General features: G+C 41.5%; 1 protein-coding gene across 6 annotated transcripts in view; it reads right to left on the minus strand.

Moving 5' to 3' along the window:
- Positions 1 to 25466, minus strand: part of RALGAPA2 (Ral GTPase activating protein catalytic subunit alpha 2) — a 329216-nt gene that overhangs the window by 284957 nt on the left and 18793 nt on the right. For all 6 annotated transcript variants that reach the window (XM_040447849.1, XM_040447847.1, XM_040447848.1 and 3 more), the window contains exons 2-3: positions 14905 to 15015; positions 9592 to 9644 (exon numbers count right to left, since the gene is read on the minus strand). In XM_040447849.1, coding sequence (XP_040303783.1) covers positions 9592 to 9644; positions 14905 to 15015 — 164 coding nt within the window. The remainder of the gene's footprint in view (positions 1 to 9591; positions 9645 to 14904; positions 15016 to 25466) is intronic.

A 25466-nucleotide genomic window follows, 5' to 3' on the forward strand; every position in this document is an offset into this window, starting at 1 on the left:
GATACCAGCCCTGGATGTGTTGGTCTATGACTTGGCCCAAGCTTTTCCACTGTACCTCTGCAGGAGCTTCTGATTCGTTTTCATCAGCAAAGAGTTATAAAAGATATACAGTTCCACAAAAGAAAGGACCAAGAAGGTGGGGGAAGGAAAGTGAGGTGGGAGGGAGGGGAGAAATGGAAACAAACATCTCAGAACTGTTTGTAATCCCATTGTATTCATAATTCTAGTTTTTTTTTTCAGGAAATTCTTCTCCATTATTTTTTTTTATGTTTATTTATTTCTGAGACAGAGAGAGACAGAGCATGAGTGGGGGAGGGGCAGAGAGAGAGGGACACAGAATCCGAAGCAGGCTCCAGGCTCTGAGCTGTCAGCACAGAGCCCGACATGGGGCTCAAACTCACAGACCGCGAGATCATGACCTGAGCCGAAGTCGGAAGCTCAACCGACTGAGTCACCCAGGTGCCCCTCTTCTCCATTATTAATATCTGAGGTAGAGAGACGCTATTAACGTGTGAAAAGTTACAATTTCCATATGTATTGGAAATAAAATGAAAGCTCCAATTACTGATGGCAAATACAAAGTAACTATACAGAGGGGAAAACCAGCCACTCATTTCACCTTCTTTTACACGACTCTGGGCACCACAATGGATCTAGTCGTGTTATTATCATCAGAAAAGCTAGTAAAATCCTTTCTCCCTATTTTGAGGAAAAGAATTAGAGGCTAAACCCACTATCTATATAAGCTCAGTTGGAACAATAAAGAACACCCAGTGTTGAATTCCATTAAAGTAAGACAGCTTCCACCACAGCCCTGGATTTACCACCGGTCAGTTATGACTCCCAAACATAACTATAGCCAGCATGACTCTACAATCACGTCCTGCCTCCAATCCAGCATTACCTCCACACAGGAAGGGAAGGGAGATGGTAGGTAGGAAGTCTACAGTAAATTTCAAACAAGCCAACTTCATCTTCAATAGTAAAGAAAAAACAAACACTAGTGACCATAGTTATATTCCTGTTCCTCTGACCGCCCTTGAAGAAGCCCACAGATCATCTACATTCTCTGGGTAGCTCATCTGCTATTGTTTGCCTCTAGTGCCCATGCCTCTCCAACCTGAATCTCCCCCACCAAAGGAAGGGAGAAAGCGAAACAGCATACATACCCTGAACTGACACCATAAGTGTTTTTTTGATACTGTGGGGAGAGAAGTGGGTGCAGGGAAGGCAGGGGGTGTGATGGGAAGATAAAGTAGTACTTAATTTGGCCACTATTCGAAGTCTTATTTTCAGCTAAAAACAAACATAAAAAGAGTAGAATGAATCTGTGTGTGGCTTTTCAATTTTGTGTTTGCATAAGACCACTCTGGAGCCATACTTCTCCAACTGGAGGAGGAAAAGGCATAATCTCCCCCAGCACTTTGGTAACTCTGCCTGAGAAGCCCAGGGAAACCATTTCAGTAAAACCCTAAACCTTAAGTTAAGTCCCCTGCAACACAATGTGCAACATGCTGAGGATTTAACCAAGCATTTAACAAAAAGATGTAAGTCTTTCAAATGAGGTACCAAAGCTCTGTGGGAAGACTATTGAGCTTCTCTGTCCAATCAGTAGCCACTAGCCACAGGTGGCTATTCTAAAATTTAAATCAAATGAAATTATTTATAATTAAAATTTCAGTCACAGCATCCACATTTGAAGCACTAACCAGCCCATGTAGCTCATGGTTACCTAACTGGGTAGTACAGATACAGAATCTTTCCATGATCACAGAAAGTTCTATTGAATAGAGTTGCCCTAGAGAAAAAGCAACTGAGGTGTTTAGATCTGCAAAGGCTAGTCAGAGTCAAGTCAATTTAATATTTAAAACTAAATGAAAGCGTGAAATTAAATTTCATGCTAAAAGACTTACCCGTGAACTTCCTGATCTGTAGTGTCATGGGTTGTTAGGGCTGGAAGAGACAGACCCCAGAGCTATCCAGTACCTCTCTCCTTCACATCACATACAAGAAAGCCCAGGTAAGGAAAGGGCGAGTACCCAACTCAAAGCCACACAGCTTGTTAGCGTCAAGGCCTGATCTAAAGAGACCTTCTTCCTATTTCTTTTATCCAGAGAGAGATTTAGGTGAGGAAGGAAAATGTTTTTAACATAAAAATCACAAATAACCCCATGGGAAATAAGATGCAACTTCAAGAAGCTTTAATCCAACACTAAATATAAACAGGTGCAAATCGGGGGGGGGGGTGCATAGGAGGGAGAATACAAAGGATTGTATGGAATGGTTGCTGGTCTCAGGAACTTTATAGTCTCATTAGGAAGCTAAGACACAGCCACCTTCAGGGAAAACTAAGAACACCTGGCTATAATGAAATGGTAACTAGCCAGAGCATATTTATACAAGTTCACAGAAAAAAAAACGGGCACCTCTAGCTGGAGTTGCCAGAAGAAATCAGTGGGTCTGAACGGAGCCTGAAAGTATGGGCCAGATGACAAGGAGAGCAAAGGGCAGTCCCTGAAAGCAGAATTGCATAAACCAGGAGGCCAGAAGTAAAATTACGCAAAAAGAGGTAAAGGAGCAGTAAGCAAAGCAGTATGTGTGTGAGAGAGCACCTTCGCAGAACAACACCCCCAATGACCGGTGAAAGAAAGCCACACAGGGACCCTGGAGAGGCTCGAAATGTTAGCCCAGCTCACACCACACTTTACAGGTTATAAAGAAACTGTTCAGGTCTCTAGGAAGAAAAAAAACAGGACTTACTTAATCTGGTGGGGTAATTTGGATAAATCTAAAAATAAGGAATCTAGAAGTCAAATGTCCTGTACATCTGTGATTGCTAACTCTGTAATTACTTGAAAGATAGATAAATGAGCAGCATTCTGAGGCCAGAACATTTATAAGCTTTGAAATTAAATGCCTTCTGTCAATGTATATTTTAATTGGGGTGTGGGTACGGGGGTGAGGAAATACCTTGCTATCAAATTCTAGAATTTTCTTTTTTTTTTTTTTTAATTTTTTTTTCAACGTTTATTTTTTATTTTTGGGATAGAGAGAGACAGAGCATGAACGGGGGAGGGGCAGAGAGAGAGGGAGACACAGAATCAGAAACAGGCTCCAGGCTCTGAGCCATCAGCCCAGAGCCTGACGTGGGGCTCGAACTCACGGACCGCGAGATGGTGACCTGGCTGAAGTCGGACGCTTAACCGACTGCGCCACCCAGGCGCCCTCATATTCTAGAATTTTCTTAACCATATATAAGTAACTCCAAACTACTGCATTTCTGTACTAATGGCATACAATATGGCAGACAACTCAAAACAACATCTCTGTATTAACTCTATTTTCTTATTTTCTGTATTCTTGATGCTCTGACATCTGGGGCTTGCCCGCATGCCTCTGACAGGCAAACCAACAAATCCCAAATCCACTCCCGCAACCACCTCTTCTTATGGGCTCTCACACTTGGGACACTATCCTCCTCTTAAAATCACCAGGGGATTAGGTACTGGACACCTAGGGACCACCTCTACAGCCCAGAGCCTGCCAAAATTATCCAAACTATCCAATCCTAAACTTGTTTAGCTTGCTTACCTTGCCTTACCCATTCCTTCCTTCCCACCATAAAGGCTCCCCACCTCAGATCCCCCCTCTGCCTGCTCTCTGTATGCTCTCTGTGGCTTCTCTTCATAGTCCTGCTAACATGCAATGACTCCTGTTTCTGTTGTACTCCTGTGAGTACAATAAAAATTTCTTCCTTCATGGCAATCATTTTCATGTCTGTGTGTCTGTCTTACCATACCTGATTAAAACAAATTCCATGTACCATTAAAACAGCCTCCCAACTACTGAATCCAAAAGGTTCTCAAAGTCAGTGAATTATTTGGCCTTGAAGCCCATTTATCATGTACTTTACATTTCTATCCCAGCCCTCCTTTTCCCCTATGCAAGTAGCTACCTCAAGGGCTACCACCAAAGTATCACTTCTACAAGGGGCCATTCAGAATTTTCTGTGACTCAGAAAGTCATTACTGGAGCTCTGGCATAAATCCATTGTTACCAGTGGACGCTTCAGTTAGTATGAAATGTAACATATGCTCAATGAGGCAGGGGGTTCTGTCTAACTTACCCACTGCCACATCTCCAGCACCTAGCAATGTGCCTGACACATAGCTGGTATCCAATAAATGTGCGTAATAAATGAACTATACAAGAATAGATACATACTGGTATACATGGCCTGTAAGATACAGCTTCAGAAGCAGGAGAATATTGAAATTCTTACATGGAAGGTGGCATGGCACCTTAAGAAAATGGGTTCTACAGTCAGACCAGAGGTTAAATCTCTATGTGCCATTTGACAGATGTGCAATCTTGGCCAAGTCACCCAACATAATAAAGGCCCCATTCTTCCACTGACAAAAACTGGGAAGACAGAACGCACTTCAACAGGAAGGAATGACACAGGATGGCCATGTAAAACACTTATATTCTCATCAAGATGGCAATGTAAATTCATTTGATGGGATCCCACACTATCATCCCCACTCCCATTTGAAACACATGACAATGATCGATGAAATATATTTTTTTAAAAAAAGAGTAAAATTAACAAGTGAATCTCAGTAAAAAAAAAAAAAAAGACAGACATCCCCATGAACCAGCAACCACAGAAACTCTAAGCGATGCACAGATTTGTAGCCACAGGCAAAGGTGTCTGGAGGTCAACTTCAAACAGTACAAGTCCTCCCACTGGAGATAAAGGTGTGCTTGCTGCCTGAAACCACGACTTCAACTGAGCTAGCAGCCTTGATTGCACACCACTTGCTTCATCAGAGTGCTGTAATGTCTCCAGTAGCTCATTACATGCAAACACTACTGCTTCCTTTCCAAAGGTTCCCTTCCAGATTGCCCCTGACTTACAGAGGCAGGCAGCAGGTCTCCCTGCATACTCTCCTTCTGAGCCTTCTGAACTCTCTCTCACCTCTGTGCTTTCTTCCAATCCACTTCGTATTTATAGACCGTCTTTACACAATATCCCTTCTGTGATTTAACATGTCTTAATAATTCCACCTTTTTTAAAGGAAGCCTTTCCCAATTATTTACACCTTGATATGTATTTACCTCCAAATCCTTGTAAACCATCTCTTTATATGGCACTAACTTGTAGAAAGTAGCAGTGAAGTTACTTAATTCTCAGAATGAACCATACAAATTACAACCTACCTTCTATAGCCAGAGACAGAAAGAGAACATAAACAAAAGTAATGCAGTTCATTATTCATTCATATTTACTATGCAAAATGAAAGTTTTATGGAGCTTTGAATAATATATATTTGTTCTATTATATAGGCAACTAATCCTCTGTAGACGGCAATGTATCTGTAATAACACCCTCCCTAATCTAGAATTTTTGGACACAAGAAGATATTAAAACCTCCTCTGTGGGAGGTATAGGACTACGGTCCCCGATGGGCTTTCTCACTGCAGGACAACTAGATTTGCAATCAGTGGCAGCAAATGTAATTCTCAAAACACATCTGGGCTTCAGAGGACACTGGGAACCTAACAAAAGACTTAAAAAATGGAAGAAAAAGACTTAAAAAAAGGAAAGAAGGAAGGTGAGAGAAGAAAAGTCAGTCAAAACCTGATCTGTAAGCCACAAGCTCAAGAGAAACAATTTGAGATACCGGAGAACTAATGCCAATTCTACTACAGGAACTCTGGATCCCTGTGCCTTCCAGACTCCAGTTCCCACCACACCTTAAGTTTGAGGAAATGAATTTGAGATTCCATTTATAAACCAGGATCCTCAAATGGAGCCAAAGTGGTCCCAACCAAGAACCCTCCCAGCCTCCTGGCAAAAGAAAAATAAACCTTCCAGAAAAACACAGGCTTGAAACAGATTAAATTGTTCAATTAAATCTGATTTCAAAATCCTACCACAAAAGTATGCAAGAAAAGAAGCCATGTTGAGAGAGAGCAGATTTAGACAACTGAAGACTTTAAATATTGGAATGATCAGATACAGAATATGAAATGTTACATTGTTAAATGTTCAAGAAAACAAAAGAGGTCTAGAAAGGAACAAGTATCAAAAGTCTATCAAAAGCAACCAGCCACAAATGAGCACCAAACTTAAGTTAAAAACATGAAAAAAAAATTGTGATTTAAAATACAATAGAATGGTTCAGCAGATGAGACCAAGAAACTGCCTGGAATGCAGCACAAGGAGGCTGGGAAAGAGGGTGAAAGCATGCTGGAGACGCATGGAGGAGAGAGCAAGAGTTTTAAATAAGAATCCTGGGAAGTACACCAGGAGGACAGAAAAGAGTCAACATTTGATCAGAGACAGCAGCTATTTTACAGAAATGATACACGATCTGAATCCGGAAATAGAGGAAACACACAGACACCAAGCAAGACAAGAGATCTTCCAGTAGACATTCTGTGGCGAAGCTGCAGGACACCAAAGAGTAAGAAAAAGACTTTAAGAGAAGCCAGAGAGAAAAGGCATTTAAAGCAACAAGTAGACAGGGAACAGAGTTTAAGGCTGCTGCAATGGTAACCAGAAGCTAACAAAATGGTATCTGTAAAGGGTGACACAAGTACTTTTATTTGTCGCTACTGCTAATACTGTGTCTAAAATACCTAACAACCGAAGACAATGAAGATCAATACGGAGTAGATAAAATTGAAAGAATTATGACCCTCAAAAGAAGGGTCACACTAATAAATTTTAAAACTCTGGTGATCAGAAATTCTTAGAATTCCTCAAATTCTTTTTTTTAAAGCTTACTTAGTTATTTTGAGAGAGAGAGAGAGTGCAAGCAGGGGAGGGGCAGAGAGACAGGGAAAAAGAGAATCCCAAGCAGGCTCAGGATGCCAGCACAGAGCCTGATGTGGGGTTTGAACCTATGAACCATGAGATCATGACCTGAGCCCAAGTCAGATGCTTAACTGACTGAGCCACTGAAGTGCCCGTAGAATTTCTCAAATTCTTAAAAAAATATATATAATTTGCCAAACCTGAATCAAGAAAAAATAGAAAACCTGAAAAATCCTAAAATAATTAAAGAAACTGAACGAGTGGTTAAAATCTTCCCACTAAAAACAAAACAAAAAAGCACCAGTTTCAGATGGTTGTTACAGGAAAGACTAAAAAACATTCCAGGAGCACATCATTCCAATCTTATACAAACTATTTTATATAACAGAAAAAGAAATACTTGACACCAGGTTCTATAGGATCATTCAAAAACAATGTGAGGAAAAGGAAATTTAGGCCAACCTCAAGTTTTGAACATAGATCCAAAAATGGCAACAAAGTATGAGCCTCCCCCAAATTCAGAACTGCAATTTACTACATTAATATTCATGAAGGATCATCACATGGTTATCTCAGTGAATGCAGGAAAAAAAAAAATAGAAGTGAACTTAATCTGATAAAGAGTTATCTACCAAAACTTTAAAGAAAACATTGTCCTGAATAATGAAACATTAATAAAACTCTCTTTGAATCAGAAGCAGGATGACCATCTTTATCATGTCTATTTACCAAGGGACTGGAGGGCTGGGTTGGCACCGTAAGACAAGAAAACAGACTAACTGGCAAGCCTGTCATTATTCACAGTCCACCAAGAAAACAACAACAAAAAAATATGTAAACAAAATGTTGAAATTAAATAAATCATGCATGTTCACTTAATCCAGCAGTGGGAATGGAATGAACTTGAACAAAGTTCAAAAACATGGATAAATCTCAGAAATAATGCTGAGTGTAAAAGGCAAGCCACAGATGATTATGTCCCATGTGAGACCATTTTTATTACACTCAAAACCAAACAAAACACAATGCATTGTTTAGGGATACAAATACTTGTGGTAAAACCATTTTCAAAAAAGAAAGGGAAAAGCATAATGCAAGGGAGCGGCTGCCTCCAGAGCAGAGAAAGAACAGGATCATGGAGAAGCACCCAAGTACCTTCTACTTCTTAAAATGTTGGAGGGGGAGGGAGTCAAGAGAATGAGCTTTATCACCATGCTTCAAAACTTGCATTTATGTTATAGATGCTTTAGTAAATATATCAAATGCTACATGTATAAGATAATTAACGGAATAGTTCAAACAAATGATGGTCAGTAAATACATATTTAAGTGACATACTTAATCGAAGCTCCTGTTAAAAAAACTCCTCTGCACAGGTTTCATTCACAGGAGGGTTACCACAGAAAATACATAAAATGCAGTTATTATTACTCTGGGGAAGGAGTACAGCCCTTAAAGGAGACAATGAGGAACCACAGTTACTGACTGCCAGTCACAAGCCAAATACTGGGTGGGAGAGGTTTTCAGATCTGTTTTATTTCATAAATCCACAAACCCAAAAAGTCCATGGAAGCCTTCTCCCCTGGCCTCCCCCTCCAGCCAGCTCTGCAACAAATATGTCCTTTAGAGTCATAAAGTTGACCTCACACCAAGCTAAGCACATGTTTCTGAAAGTTAATTGTTGGTTATCTAGAAATTATTCATGATTTGAAGAGACATGTGCTTAGGTTACATGTGCTTACAATTTTTTTCTAGTATAGGTCCCAAGTTATCAGTAACCTAGCCACTTGTCTAATACATGTAGACAAGAATGACTTTAAGCTTAATAGGTCAAGAACTACACCCAAATATTGTTTCAACTTTTATTTTTTAATTTTTTTTCAACATTTATTTATTTTTGGGACAGAGAGAGACAGAGCATGAACGGGGGAGGGGCAGAGAGAGAGGGAGACACAGAATCGGAAACAGGCTCCAGGCTCTGAGCCATCAGCCCAGAGCCTGACGCGGGGCTCGAACTCACGGACCGCGAGATCGTGACCTGGCTGAAGTCGGACGCTTAACTGACTGCGCCACCCAGGCGCCCCTCAACTTTTAAAAGAATATATGATCCAGGGTGCCTGGGTGGCTCAGTTTGTTAAATATCCAACCATGATTGCAGCCCAGGTCATGGTTTGTGAGATCAAGCCCCACGTCCAGCTCTGTGCTTGACAGCACGGAACCTACTTGGGATTCTCTCTCCCTCTCTCTGCCCCTCCTCAGCTGGTGTGCACTCTCTCTCTCCCAAAAATAAACAAACTTAAAAAAAAAAAAAGAATATATGATCAACACACATTGACACACAGACACATACAAACATTGCAATCTCACTAGTGGTCAGAAAAATATATTAAAAAGAATAAATTTTTGCATGTCAGTTTGCGTATATTTAAAAAAAACTATCACCAGTGTTGGCTGGGGAAACACACACATGACTTCAACATAAGTTTACATATAACTTTACATGACTTTTTGAAAAGCAATTTGACAATATCAGTATTTGAAATGTGTATACATTTCTATCTAATAATTTCACATCTAGGTAACCATATAGGAAAAATTCTCTCACGTTTCCAAAAAAAAAAAATTCTTTACAGCAATGTTTGTAAAAGAGGAAGGAAAGAAATACATGCCCATCACTTTTTTATGTCTTCAAATGAAATTAAGATCTACAATATCATATTTTCAGCAAAAATCTTAAAAGCTAAATGAACTAACAAAAACTTACTTCAAAAAGAAAGAGGATGGAGTCCAGCTCCTCCCTTTGTGACTTATTATTCCCTGGAATACATAAAAAAATTAGTTATCATGACAATGTATAAATTTTAGGATATTAAAAATTATGTTACCTTAAAAACATTTAAACTTCAACATACATTCATTTATTCAAAAACTACAAGGAGGCAGTGTGGAACCCACGTCAGGCATGTACACAGACACCAAGCCAGACCACCCGAGCCCACATCTAGCAGAGTTTCTCCTCGCTAACTGTTTAAACACAGCTTCCATATTTTCTAGGTCACTATCAACCCATGGAAGGCAATTTATTCATTTCTCAATTAGTTACTTCTGAGTTCAAGTTATGATGGACTACACAGCAAAAGCAAAGAAAGAATTCTCATTTTTTTTATATGAAGGGGCATAGAGAAGTCATAACTATAAAAAGTCATGTATCTCTTTAGGCAATTGCACACTGTCCTCTTGATAATAACTAAATAATAAAAACTAAAAACCTATAGCAGCAGTTTCCATTTATTGCCCAGTCTCTAAGTAGTGAGCCCTGTGCTAAGTGTTTGGCATTCAGCATCTAACTTGGAAAACTGTTTCTGTAAAGGGCTGATAGTAAATATTTTAGGCTTTGCAACCTGTCTTGCAAGCATTCAACTCTGCCATGATGGGGCAAAAAGAGCCATGGATAACACATGAATGAACTGGGTATGGCTGTGTCCAAAAAATTATTTATAAAAACAGGCACTGAGCTGTAAGTTGTGGACCCCTGAGGTAACTGAATCCCCACAGCTCTGTGAAGTAAGATACTATTCATTCATTGAACAAATACTAAAGAATGGCTCTATGTCATTCTAAGGATTCTTCCAGGACCTGAGGATGCAGGTGAACAGAACACGACAATCCTTGCCCTGAGGAAGCTTACATTCTGACAGGAGGAGGCATCCAACAAATCCAAAAAAATAAGAGGGAAGGCAGATGGGAATGTCAAAAGACATGGTATGCAATTTTGACTAGGGAAGTCAGGGAACATGGTGCTGATAAGATGACATCTGAGCAAAGATCTGAAAGAAGAAAGGGAAGAAGCCACATGGAAATCTGGAGGTAAGCAAACAAGCCATATGGAAATTTGGGAGAAATGTGTTCCAGGCAGAGGGACTGGACAATGCAAAGTCCTTATGTCTGAACAAGTATGGCATGGTCAGGAAACAGTAAGAAGGCTCTTATGTCTGGAGTGAAGGGGGAGAACTGCATCAGGTGAGGTTAGAAAGCAGTAGGATAAAGGCAGGCAGGTAGGGTCTGAGGCCATTGTAATGACTTCCAGAATTGAGAAGCCATTTAAGGGTTCAGAGTGCTGAGTCATGATCTGACCCATTTTTAAAGCATCATTCCAGCTGCTCTTCCAAAGAGACTCTCAGGGGGGTGCAGGGCGCAAAGGTGGAAAGGGAAAGACCATTTCTGGGGCATGCAATAATCCAGGTGAGCATAATGGGAACACTGGCATTACCAGCCCAGGCAGTGAGAAAAAGCCAATGATTCTGGATGTATTTTGAAGGTAGAGCCAATAAACTCAGGTTTTGGCCTGAATAACTGGAAGGCTGGTTATCACAAGATGATTTCATCATTTATAGCAAACATCTTCCTTCATTCTGTTGTTTTGGTATACTTTCTTCCTAGTACTCCAATCAAAACACAGATTGTATTAACAGCAAGAAACTGCAAAATCTCACCCTATTTTTATTGGTTCTTTACTATGATTCTTTGTAGTAGACTGCAAGAATGAAGTTTTTCCTCTCCTATCAAGAGATACCTATTTCTCTATATGTTGCATCTGAGATGCCACATAGCTTGCTCTGGCCAATGTGACATTAGCAACTGGGAGGTAGCAAGTACAACCTTAAAAAGCCTTTTGCACTTGCAGAGCTTACAATCCTAAGGCCAGCATGTAAAGAGCTCAAGATAGCCTGCTAACATGGAGGAGAACTAAGACGCCCTGGTCAATAGCTTGCCAACTACAAGACATGTAAATGAGGCCATCCACTACCAGCTGATGTTAAGAGGCATAAGCCAGCCTAAACGTGAAGAACTGCTCAACAAACACAGAAAATTATAAGCTAAATGAGTCATTTTAAAGCACTTAGTCTTGGGATGGTTTATAATGTAATTTGTTATGCAGCACAAACTAACTGATACAGTCTTGAGCAATGAGATTTTTCTAAAAGGACAAAGAAAGCAAAAGGGGGAAAAGGAGGCACAGAGGAGCCTTTAAAATGGGGCTTGGGGTGCCTGGGTGACTCAGTCGTCTGACTTCAGCTCAGGGAATGATCTCACGGTTTGTGAGTTCGAGCCCTGCATCGGGCTCTGTGCTAACAGCTCAGAGCCTGGAGCCTGCTTCAGATTCTGTGTCTCCCTCTCTTTCTGCCCCTCCCCCACTTGTGCTCTGTCTCTTGCTCGCTGTCTCAAAAATAAACATTAAAAAAATAAAGTGGGGCTTTTTGGTTGTAGTGCTTTTTTTAAGGTAAGAGATTTTAATATTTTTCTTTGGTGTTTTTTTTTTAATTTTTTTTTAACTTTTATTTATTTTTGAGACAGAGAGAGACAGAGCATGAACTGGGGAGGAGCAGAGAGAGAGGGAGACACAGAATCTGAAACAGGCTCCAGGCTCTGAGCTGTCAGCACAGAGTGCGACGCGGGGCTCGAACTCACGGACCGTGAGATCATGACCTGAGCCGAAGTCGGACGCCCAACCGACCAAGCCACCCAGGCGCCCCTCTTTGGTGTTTTGATTACCCATAATATCACACTTTTCTCCTCCACACAACTGCAAAAAAAAGTTAAGTAGAGCAAAACTGGAAAACAAGTTAAAAATCAAATCGTTTCATATTTGAAATATCTACCAATTTGGAAAAAAATTAAGCTCAAGATTTATATCAATTTGTAAATCACAGGGGAAAAAACTGAGCAATTCATTGAAAAACAAAATACAAAACTACCTGTTGGCATCCTTGGACACATGCCCATATTTGATTTGTTGACCTTCCAGAACCTGGAGCATTCTGTAAAACTCTGAGGCATCTGCTATATGTCAGAGACAACCACAGTGCATTGTCCCACATTCCTTCCCCTCTGTGCCTAACATCTGCCTCAGGTTTTACAGAAGCAGTCAGGGCATCTATACACTCCTCTCTGCGTCCTCTTCTGTATACCTGACCCTGTCTCAACACACGTCCCCCAATACCCTGTCATCAGTTATCTCCCTCTTGTCAGCCTGCAAACAGGCAAGTGTATCCTTCAAAATCCTACCATGACCAAGCTACTCCTTGAGATACGATCCTGTCTTCATCATCAAACAGATGAAGTAAACCCTTCTAAAAGGGTATTCTTGTGCATAGCCTTCACTATCTCACCCTGTTACTCCATTTCTCCCCATCTGGCTTCTGATCCCACTACTCACCTAAACCTTTCTTTCAGCACTCAGGGACAACCTCCTCGATGCATTGCCACTTCCTAGTCCTACTGCTCAACTTTTTGCATTGTCAGACATTGCTGACATTTCATTCCCTGAAATTCGCTTTTCTCTGCGCTTCCATGACAAAACACTTTCCTGGCACCCAACCCGCTTCCCAGCCCACACACTACTTTATCTTTCCTCTTTATCTGCTCAATGAAAGAATGGATTACCCCAAATCCCTGATTGTCACTTTCTCTGCAAAGAATTTCTTCCTTGGCAACAGCATGATTGCCCCCTCTTCTCCTAAGCTCCAGTCCCTATATTTTTACTGTCCAGCCAGAACCAACACCTGGGTGTCCCACAGGCACCTCAACTGAGACTTCCCAAAGCTACACTCATCCTCCTCCTTCCCAAACCTGGCTTCCCTCCAGGGTTCCCACTGCTGTCATGGAAGCTTACAAACCAGACTCAACATTCTGAAAGCATATATGTACCCCTATGCCTACTGCAGTATTACTTACAAGAGTTAAGGTATGGAAGCAACCCAAGTGTCCATCAAAAGAGGATGCAGTGGTGTGTGTGTGTGTGTGTGTGTGTGTGTGTGTGTGTGTGTGTGTATATATATATCTGTGTGTGTGTATGTGTATTTTGCAACAACATGGATGTATCTAGAGAATATAATGCTTAGCAAAGTAAGTCAGACAGAGAAAGACAAACACCGTATGATTTCACTCATATGTGGAATCTAAAAAACAGAACAAATGAGTAAACAAGCAAATAAAAAGCAGTATCAAACTATAGATGCAGAGAACAAACTGATGGTTGCAAGAGGGGAGGTGGTGGAGGGAGAGATGTGCAAAATTGGTGAAGGGAAGTGGGAGGTACAGGCTTCCAGGTGTGGAATGAGTAAGTCACAGGGATGAAAGGCATAGCATAATGAATACAGTCACTGGTACTATTAACAGTGCTGCACGGTGGCAGGTAGTAGCTACACTTGTGGTGAACCTAGCACAATGTATACACCTGAAACTAATATAATGTGTGTCAACTATACTCAAATAAAAAAAACACTTGTTTAATAAATAAATGAAACTGAGGTAGCAATAAGGGTGTTAACATGTAAGGATTTCCAAAATACATGAAAATAAACAAGGTGATGATGGCAGCCAACACTTACTGAGCATATACTATGTGTCACACTCTGTCCTGAAATCCCAGATACATGTTAACCTGTTCAGTGCTGATAGGAAGTAAGCTGAGTCAGAGGGAGGTTGCCCAAGGAGAAACAGCTGGAAAGGTAGGGCCAGGATCCAAACCCAGGCTGGATCCCCAGACTACACTATCCTGTCACCTAAATAGAGAGCGGATTGTGCAGTGTGACTTTATTGGCTTGGTTTTTCAAAGAATATTTTATGTAAGTAGATATTGGTATAACCATAAACCGATATAACACATTAATAACATATACAGAAAGAAATACATGAAACTTTTAATAGTGGTTGCATGCAGAGCAGGACTGGGGGTCTAGGAAAAACATATGGTTCAATTTTCATTTCAAACTCTTTAATGGAATCTGAATTTTTTTATAATGTGCACATATTACTTTTATTTTTCCTTTTTAAGTAAATTATTCCTGTGGAACTTATGACTTCTGTGGGTTACTTCTTCCATTTTCCCTTTAGTCATCTGTTGTTCAAATAACAGCTGCATAAGTGAAAGCTCAAGGGAAACAAAGATGCTAACCACTGCAATCTCCCACCAACTTGTGGCTCACGACACATACAACCTTTTACACTTTATGGACATTAACAACAACAAAAAAAAACTTTGTATATCAGAAAATTGTTTGGTAGAAATGCTTACCTTTTAATTTCAAACTATTTTCCAGTGTTATAAAATTTTCATAGAAGATGAAATATATCTGAGAATAGTTGGTCTCAAAAAACTGCTTAAGATCACTTGCATCCACATTATCTGGAAAGAAAAAGTTTCCACAAGGAAAGGTTATGACGATAACCTTATACAACTATCAGATCTCACAAACAACCTTTTCAGAAATGAAGGACAGTAAAAACTAGCTTTATCCCCCTATGAGACAAAACAGAACAACGAAAATAGTATCCCTATCCATATGTTCTCCACTAAGAGACCTTAATAGGTCTGGGGCCCCTCCCCCCCACACAGACGCTTGCAGGAGATTGATTCAAGGGCATCAGAGCCATGGCGGCACTGCACTCACAGACCAGCTAGGCCAGCGGTGAGTGCAGGTCTGGAGAGGAACAAGATTCCTTCATGTTGAGGGTAAGGAATAATAGTTCATACAGAGGACGTGGCTTTTGACATAGGTCATAAAGAGGGATGAGTTTGTACATGTGAAAAACAATTTTGCTGCCCGAGTCCAACATGGGCCAGTTTCTCCTCCATCCCCACTGACCTGAGAGCAGCTCAGGAGAACTAGCAGATGTTCCCCAGCACACTTCCACTTGGGCCACTGGTTGCAGCCTTCTCTCTCACTCCCAGGTGACCCGTTCCACTCCCGCTTGTACACAGGGAGACCCACCATGTGTTCCTAGAGTTTCCCTTAGCAGTGTTTTCCCCTGTGCACTAGTTCTGCTAAACCAGGGACTGCAGCTATATAGGAAGGTTATGCAGGGAGCTTAGCCCAATGACACGACAGCAGCAACAGAGCCACTTCTTCCAGAGGCCCAACTGTGCCTCCCAACTCTGGTCAGAGCAGTGATCCACTGTCGACACACCTGTGTATGTTTTCCTTGGCAAACAAGGTGCTTGTGCCATTTACCACAGGGTCCTGAACAAAGTGTTAGCTCTTGGGAAGAATACACCAGTAAATCTTGGGAAAATTAAAAACAGTTTCTTTAAATTCTGCAAGGATTATCCAAGATTGCTATTCAATCTACAACAAAGTGGATTCAGTTCCTTTTGGGGTCCTAATACTGTGAATATATGTGAACACATCCATTACGATGTTTAAGTTCTATAAATTTAGCACTAATGCTGGTGAATCTAAGGAGTTGTTGTACTCAGATAACTACATAATCTGATATAGTTCTTCAAAATAATGCACATAAGGTGTTTGTAAAGTCATATGAGCTGTCAATTTCATACTGTATTTCCTGCCCCCCCCCCCAAATAGCACAGAGCAGTGGAAGCTCCTAGTAACTAACAAATTTACCTATGTGAAAGCAGTAGCAATGACACTAGTATGATCATTCTTATACGTGACATAATCTTGCCAAGGAACCCTTGAGTACCTTCCACAGAATGTGCAATTCCCAGAAAGGATTCTGTTCATTTTCACTCCAATACAAACTGCTGGCCGACCCACCACTAACTGTTCCCTCTGAAGCACACTTCACCCGCCAGCTCCTATTAGCACTCACTGGTAGCTGAAACATCCCGAGCCCACCTGGAGACCAGGTCAGTGCCTCTGCTATTGCCCCACAGGCTGGTTCTCCCCAAGTCATAAAACATATACTCTACTTAATTCCTGATGGAATCCCTCCTGATGGAATTCTTGACTTTATTTTGAAGGAATGATCTGTCTTTTCTGTTAGAGATACTACCAAATCTACAGACCCCCAGTCCATCCCACGCATCACTATGTCCCCTACATATAGCACCATATTTATTTAGTTCAATATTTTCTTGAATGAGTTAAATAAAAGAAATAGCCTATAACATACAATGATAGGATAATGACCATAACATGTAAACCATTATATCATATGTCTACAGGAAAGGAATGGCCTAACCCACTTTTAAATCCCTGGTACTATCAAGAGAGAGATTTCACCCCTGTGCTGAGGACTCCAGATTTCACCTTGCAAGCTCTGCCCTCCAAGCCTGCTGCCAGCTGGGTTTCTCCACGTGAGGGTCTACAAGGCTCCTGAAATCAAACATGTCCAAATAAAAGTATTGTTCTCCCCTCAAATTCTGTTCCTCCCTCAGGCCCCACCACCCACCCAGCTGCTTGTCATCCAGGTCCTTCTCACTCTTCACAGCACATCTCTGGTGTGTCAGCTCCACCTCTGTCATGTGCCAGCCCTGGACACTTCTCGCCCTTCACGGCCCTGCCTAGCTTATGTCACCACGAATCCTCGCCTACCTGCAACATGCCCTCTGCCCAGAGTCTGGCTTCCACTTTTCCCCTCCACAGTCCATCCTCCACCATGCAGTCAGCAGAAAACCTTAACAATGTAAATCAAACCAGGCCATTCCTTTGCTCAAAACCTCCCAGTAGCGTCCAATCGCACTTAATAAAATCCAAACTCTTGACCATGGCCTATAAGGCCCTGCATGGTTTCCTCCATTCAATGCCAACTTCATTTCACACCACTCTGTCCTTCACACCCTACATTCCAGCCACAGAGGGTTCTTTCTATCCCTTAAACTTGTCAAACATGTTCTCCATTTGGGGAACCTCTAGTCTGCACTGCCCCCCCCTCCCAGATCTCTATATGGTTCATTCACTCCCATCCTTCAGAACTGGGATCATACATTACCTCTTCAAAGAAATCTGAAAATGCCCCACATGTCATTCTTCACATGTCATCTTATCACCATGCCTTCTTCCTTCCCAAGTTCTGCAATGGATAGATGCTTGACTACTCACCAGTGAAGGGGCCTCAGACACAGAATGCCATTAGCAAGTGAGCTGTTACCCTGGCATTGAGGATGGGAGTGCACTAATGCAGCAAGGTGGCACAGCAAGGTACTGGGATCGATGACTCCCTCATATTTCCTGGGTCCCTCTTGGTCTATCAGAGATACTCAAATAGAGCAACCTCAATAAAGAGGGTCCTAGTCAAGGTTGAGGAACACTCATACAGACTGAGATCCTCTCATGAAGCCAAAAGTCCAGATAATAGCCACCTTCCTCCTCAGCCATTCATCATCACTTGAAGTACTCACTATCAAGACCATTAGATACCTTTAAGGTAACTTGATACACAAGGAAACCAAGAGCATTACATCTATAACATATGCAGTTTTATTTATGTATGTGAGGACTCCTCGCTGGCCTGGAAGTCCTCTTCACATGATTCCCCCCACTACAGCACTTAATATTAGTTGAAATTATCTCATTTATTCATTTACTTCTTCACTGACTGGCACTCAACTAGAATGTAAGCTGCATAAGGGCAGGAATCCCATCTGATTTGTTCACCACTCTAGTTCCAGCCCCAGGAATTGAGCTTGGGACCCAGAAGGTACTCAATACATATTTGTTAAATAACTAAAAAAAAAAAAATAAGCACTAAATATGTTATATCTCTAATTCAATAGCTAGAAGAATTTACTTGTCTTATTGTTAAAAAGCAAGACTCATCAGATGAGTATTTATAAAATAAGCCTAGATCTTGGAGAAGGAAACCACAGGTACTGGAATTTAGCATCCTGCAAAAAGGAACACAAGAAAGCAAGAAAGGGCTATATTTTTAAAGTTTATTTATATATTCTGAGAGAGAGAGAGAGATCACATGAGCAGGGGAGGGGCAGAGAGAGAATCCCAACCAGGCTCCCCACTGTCAGCACGGAGTCTGACATGGGACTCAAACCCACAAACCATGAGATCAAGACCTGAGCCAAAACCAACAGTTGGATGCAGAACTGACTGAGCCACCCAAGTGCCTCAAGGAAGGGCTGCTTTTCAATACGACCAACTCCAAGAAGCATAGAGAGAAGGAGAAAGACTTTGTTCAGAAAAAATAAATGAACAACAATAACAAAAAAAAAAAAAACAACTATGACCAGAAACATCCGTTAGACAGACATTCATTCTTTACCCATTCATTCAAACATTACTGAGCCGGTACCCAGGCCGACCAGCCTTGAGACAAGTGCTAGGAAATTCAAAGAGAGTAAGATGCAGGGCTCTCAAGGGTACAGAAGTAAACAAACAAGTAATGCAAAAGGCAGCATGACCAAAGCTAATGAAGAGCATCAAAGCAGGGAGTGGACAAGGCCACTTGAGGAGGTTGAGAATATTAATAATGCTATATATTCATGCTTTAAAAGACACTTTAAAGAATTTCGTTTATTTGACCCTCACCCATAACCCTGTGAGGTAGATGGGGCAGGTGTGATCAAGATAAAGAAACCACAGGCTCTGGATCTTACATAACCTGCCCAAGGTAACACAGCCAATCAGGGATGTGGGCAGAACTCCTGTCCAGGTCTTCCAACTCCAATCTGAACCACACAGAGGCCTCAGAGACAAGAGGGAATAAATTAAAACCAGAAATCAGGTCAGGAATGTATAAAAATAATCATCACCTTGGGGATTTGCAGGAAAGCCAGATAAAAAAGAGCAGGAAGATAAGCAGACAGGTGAGAAATAATGGGAGTGAGTAGCACTGAAAATGGGAACAGCCAATTTCCCCAAGAAGGAGCCACAGCACTTGGGGTGACCAGTAAGGAAGGGTGCTGAACTATAGAGCTCAGGTGGTAGTGTGCTTTTGAGGTGATGATTTTCACTGTCTTTGGCACAGACATGAGCACATGGCCTAACGATAATAACAAAGCTCAGGGAAGTATGTTCAGACTAAACACAGAGAGGCAAGCAGCAGACAGCTTTACAGAGCTAGAGGGGTCATTTCTGAATTTTTAAAGAAATCCTTAATTTCTCATTCTCCTTTGCAACCAACCAAGAGCCAATAAACTGTTTCTATTATTTTCTCATTTTATCTCAAAAGTATTCTTCTATAATCCATACCAAAAGCTACCCCCTCCCACTCCTCTGTCCAGCTGAAACCTCTTGTTGACAATTCTTTCTCCCTATCTAGCTGAAAGGCAATAGCAAAGGTTGAGGTCAAAAACCTCCAGAGCAGACTGCCTGGGTAAAGTCCAGAAGCTATAGGACCTTGGATAAGTTATTAAGCACTCTCTGCCTCAATTTCAATCTCAGAAATGGGGTCAACAATGGTTCCTATATCACGGGACTGCTGTGGTGATAAAATGGGCATGTCAGAGTGTCATTTGGCATTATATAAATGTTAATTGTTTTACAATTACCTAGCTCCTGACAAAGGCTATCTCACTAGGTGGGAATGACCAGCTTCATTTACCTGTGAAGCCATAAAACTCAATGACTCATGAAACTCATACACTTAATGAGACTGGCCCTTATTAAATGGCACTTGATTCCAATACAGCAATAAGCACTACCCATAAACAAACCTATGAAACCAATGGGATTATCCCTCCATTTCCTTCCACATATAATCCTTTTCAATACCATTTCTACTACTTTTTTTTTTTTTCCATTTCTACTACTTTTTAATTGACAGGATCATAATAGAGCCTCACAAAAACCTGCTTCAGCAGACCAAAGGAAGGGGAAAAGATCGTTATCCCACTTGGGAGCCCCAATGGAAACCCTCAGATGGAACAAGGAGCTCAGTTCAGTTCCTCCCTAGGAAGGAATGACCCCCCCCCCCACCCAGTGCTTCCTACTCCTCCGTCCCTCCAGTGCCCCCTCCCAGAACTAAGAGTCTTCCAAGTCCTGCCTACACATCCAAGTGCAGAGGAAGATGGTATCATTTACCACGTTACTCAAATTCCCTAGACAATGGCACTGAAAGCATGATGCTCAAGATTACAGACTGTGATACAGACAAAGGGGAAATAAAAATTCAAGGTGAACTTCACAACTTAAGTAAACATAATTTAGAAACTGAGAACAAGGAAAATAAACTAGTCAGATGCAAGATAGAAAACACTGACCAAGGATAAATGTCATTAGTGTTGCACTGTTACTTAAAGGCTCAACTGCCTTGGTCCCTGTCCTCTTTCCTTCTTGTGGTAGTTTGTAAAAATGCCACAAATTATTCCTTACCTGAATCCACACCTTTGGATGGTGCACACTCACAATGATTTGGGGCTGATTTCCTGACTTGCTTTGGCCAACCAGTCATTAGAAATATGACCCGGTGGTGGCTAGAGAACCTCAGGTGGCCTCTGGTCAAGGGGCCAGAGAAAGTTCATGGAGCAGAGCTGGACCGACCCCACAGTGGAACCAACACCAAGCAACCAGCAGCCAGAGGCAGAGCCAGACAATGCAGTTGGGTGAGGAAGAGAAATAGACACGTGTTGCCATAGGGCCCATGTAAACTGTGAGGTTTGGGATGGGCTGTTATTCAACATTATCATGAAAATGTTGATGGGGAGGAAGAAATTCATCACCAAACAACTTCACTGGCCATGAGGGCCAGCAAGCCCATGAAGAGATGCCTCCAAGTATAACACATCTTCACTTCCATTAAAGAAGAAAAAGCAATAAAAAATGGAACTAAATAACAGAGGCTGCCCCACTGATAACAAACTTCTGTCAACAGTAATCTATGCTAACCAGGATGCAGGCAGGGACTCCTTTTCCTGACATTAGCAAGTAGGTTTTAGAACCTCCTGTGTATGCAGTACTATGCCAAGGGCAGGTAAATGACCTGGAGCTTCGTACCTCGTAAGGAGGTAAAATCTACACAATGAAGCCCTTTCAAGACTCAGCAAGTAATCAGGTCATAAGACAGCAGGTATGCTGACTGTGCCTCAATGGTAAATTAATGCTTTTATCATTATTATTATAGAGAAACACACATCTAAAAAATGCATCTATTTACGGACCTAAAAATATCCCTTATACTGATTATATACAAATACAAAATCCTGGTGTGAATGAAATGCTAAATCACATAGCAGATGAAAGGTTCAGCTCCAGTGCTTCAGGACTCTGAAACAAGATCTGGTCAAGGACATGATGTGAAAAGTCTGGTGGAAAAGGATGAGTTGGCAGTTGGGCCTAGACATCCCCCAAAGTCAGCTTGCAAGTAAGGACACCTGGCCTGACACCCCACTCGCCTCACACCCCACCAGGCGAAGTTATTTCTAGAAGTTCTGCAATGTCTTGAGAACTAAAAGATCAAAGTCCATCTGCAAGCATACTTTTTCTAATGCCATAGAGAGTTCAAATTTCAGAAAAACTCTCTCAAGTGCCATGTTTTCAATCCACATCCACTTTTAGGTATAAGCATCACTGGACATATTTGACATAAAATTATTCCTGGAGTCATCCAGAAGTTAAGCAATAATGTACTGAAAATAACCCTTACTCCACCCCACCCCACCCTTGCTCCTATACAATACCCAGCCCCTACTCCCCACCTCCCCACCACAAGCTGCTTGACACCAGACTCAACAAGAAGACAACCATTAGATTAGGCACACACCAGGGATGTCCTTTCTGGCAGTCCACCCTGGTTTCCGTCTATGTCTGTAGAAATCCAAGCTTCCCACATGACCCACATCTCTGAATGTCACCTCTATATGGCTCTTGGAATCACCTAATCTCACCCCAGCTTCCTAACCACAGCTTTTATACTCCCTATATCCAATAAAGCTTACCAGATACCCCTCCTCCACCACATCTGTAAAGGTCTCCTTCCGTTCTAGCTCTACCTAAAACCTGGAGCCCCTTGAGGAGCTGCTTCCCTGCAGACTATAAGGTAAGCCTCCCATTCTCCTCCACCACCACTTACCACTTGGCCTAAAATGAGGTCAGTGTCCTCCCTGCAATATCCAGACCATTGCAGTGCTTCCCCTCACATACATGGATACTTCCTTGCTGCTCACACAACCAATCCACACACCAACTAGCCCACCTACCCAAGCTGCAAAGACTGTTCCACTCACCCCAGCACACTCTCAGAAGATTTCAGAACCTGGATCACTCTTTCTCTTGTAACTAGCACTGATTTCAGCATTTACAGAGGTGATACCTGACCTTCTCACCCCTAATGAGACTCTCCTCCAGTCTGACTCTGGCTATGCATGCCCCCCCCCAACAGCCTAGACCCACTCATTGCTTGTCACCTCCCCACATCTGGGTTCTCCGTCTCAGTCCTTTCTCCTGCAGCCTGCCATTTCTTCTCATCCTGCTCACCCCTTCTAGAAACCTAATTCCAACAACTTTTCAACCCTACCGGGTCCTTGAACCCAATGACCCCACCATGCAGTCACTATCTATTCTCTGTCTCAAGTCTTCACTTCTTTTTTTCCCCCTAATTTGGTTTCCATAACCCATCTTTTTTTTTTTTTTTTTAAATTTTTTTTTCAACATTTATTTATTTTTTGGGACAGAGAGAGACAGAGCATGAACGGGTGAGGGGCAGAGAGAGAGGGAGACACAGAATCGGAAACAGGCTCCAGGCTCTGAGCCATCAGCCCAGAGCCCGACGCGGGGCTCGAACTCACGGACCGCGAGATCGTGACCTGGGTGAAGTCGGACCCTTAACCGACTGCGCCACCCAGGCGCCCCATAACCCATCTTTTTAATCAGCCTTTGCATTTACCCTTCATGCCTCCCCTTTTCCCTTTCCATATTCACTCAAAAGAACCCCAGTCTCAGTTTTGACCTCCTTAAATCAACTGGATGTATTTATATGAACACAGGCCATGTGCTATATATAAAAAAGGAGGATTTTTAAAATTGTTTTAAATACTGAATATATGTGAAAGAATAAGTTTCATATATATGTAACTTGTGATATATAATAATAAAATGAACACTTTAAACCTAGTCACCCAACAAAGGATCCAAGCCAACCAGGCTTTTGCTCCACCATTCAAGCGAACCCCATTCACACTGTTAATCCAATTTTGAGTCCTCTCCAGGGCCAACAGTAAATACACACGTGCTTCTATGCCCAAGCACCATCAGCCTGGCCCAAGAGAAGGAAAAGGCCACTAGAACCCTGGCATAGCTTCTAGAAGCATACTGGGGCCTAAACTACATATTCTTATTTGCAGAAAATGACACAAACTCATCTTTCAGCTTTGCTGATAGTTTTGCTTCTTATATATGTTACAGCCATGTTGTATATACCACTTACACTGTAAAAATTTTTTTTAAATTCTTCCCTAAAAATATATATGTATTCAAAATTTTATTATACTGGATGATTTACTTCCATAGATGTTCTCTATAGCATTTAACCTGAAAAGTAAAATTGGCCTATAGTGACACTGTTGGTTTCCCTCCAGCCCCCCATCCCAGTCACTTCCAATTTCCTCTTTCTGACAGAGCCTCTATTTGTTCAGGCTCATCCTCCCCCACAAAGTCATGTCCTTCAGAGAGGCTGGCCTGTCCCCGGCCCCAGGATGCCAGACTTGATGCTGCTCAGCCAATTATGGTGCCAACATACCCCTTGCCAGTGATATGTTTAGGCTCCAGCCTGTGACCCAACACTAGTCAATAAGAAATGGGAAGCACTTGGATGGAGAGGTCTGGAAAAGATTCATTGTTTTTAAAGAGACACAAAGAAGTATTTCTTTATTTCCTGCCTCTGGATGTTGTTCTATTTGGGTGCAATGCTTGTAATGGCTGCAGACATTTTGCCACCTTGAGGACAAACCTGCCACACTGAGGATACCAAGGATGGCAAGGCAGGGAGGCAGAGAGAGTCTGGACTGTCAACACCACAGAACTGCTGAATGAACTAGCTGACTCTCAGGCCACTCTGTCTTGGGACTGCTTTTACAGGAGGAAAAAAAAATTCCTTATCATTTACACTTATATATGAGTTTTCTGTTACTTGCATCTGTTACTTGGATCCAAAAACATCCTTGTAAGTACTGAAATAAAATCTGACAGTTGAACAGGAAACAATTATTAGTATGATTGAAGAGGCTGGAAAAGATATCCATCCTACTTCATTTCCTAAGATGTATAATTTTCATTCCTTTATACCCATAAGGTAAACTAGATATAGAAAGCAAAATTCTTAGAAGTCAGGAAGCTATTAATACTTTGTTATCCAGGACTGATAGTCCCTGTGTAAAAGTAATTCTGTATAAAGATGTACCCCAATTATCTAGTGCTAAAGTTTTTAAAAGTAGAGCTATTTTATTTAAATGTTTTAACATATGTTTCTCAACTGCAGGATTCTAAGACTTGGTTTTTAACTGATATGAAGTACCAACATAATAAAACATAAACATACACCAATTAATTACACTATTTAACCAAATGTGCTTTACACACATTTGAATATATCTTTTCCTTCAGTAGGAATCAAGTTTCATCAAACTTTTTAAGTCAGTGCAAAACTCCTTTTACTTTTCTTGATCTGAATTGGGGCTAGCCTAAATTACAGTCAAAACCACTCACCAGGGAGTTAGAGACAGAAATAAAACAGATAAAGCAGGAGCTAGCTGGTAACCTCTACCTCTCCTCTAAGAACTAAGGAAGGAGAAAAGTGGTGATGAGGGCAGAGAGAACCATCTTACTTAGGTCTTCACTTCCTGATGTGGGATAATGTCCAAGGAGTTTTAAGTCCAAAATTTAGGATTAAACCGTGCATAATGACTCTTCATGTAAAACTGTTTATGTATGTTGCACACCCAAGACA

Source organism: Herpailurus yagouaroundi, unplaced genomic scaffold, assembly GCF_014898765.1.
Source record: "Herpailurus yagouaroundi ecotype Mexico unplaced genomic scaffold, PumYag 196, whole genome shotgun sequence".
NCBI lineage: Eukaryota > Metazoa > Chordata > Mammalia > Carnivora > Felidae > Herpailurus > Herpailurus yagouaroundi.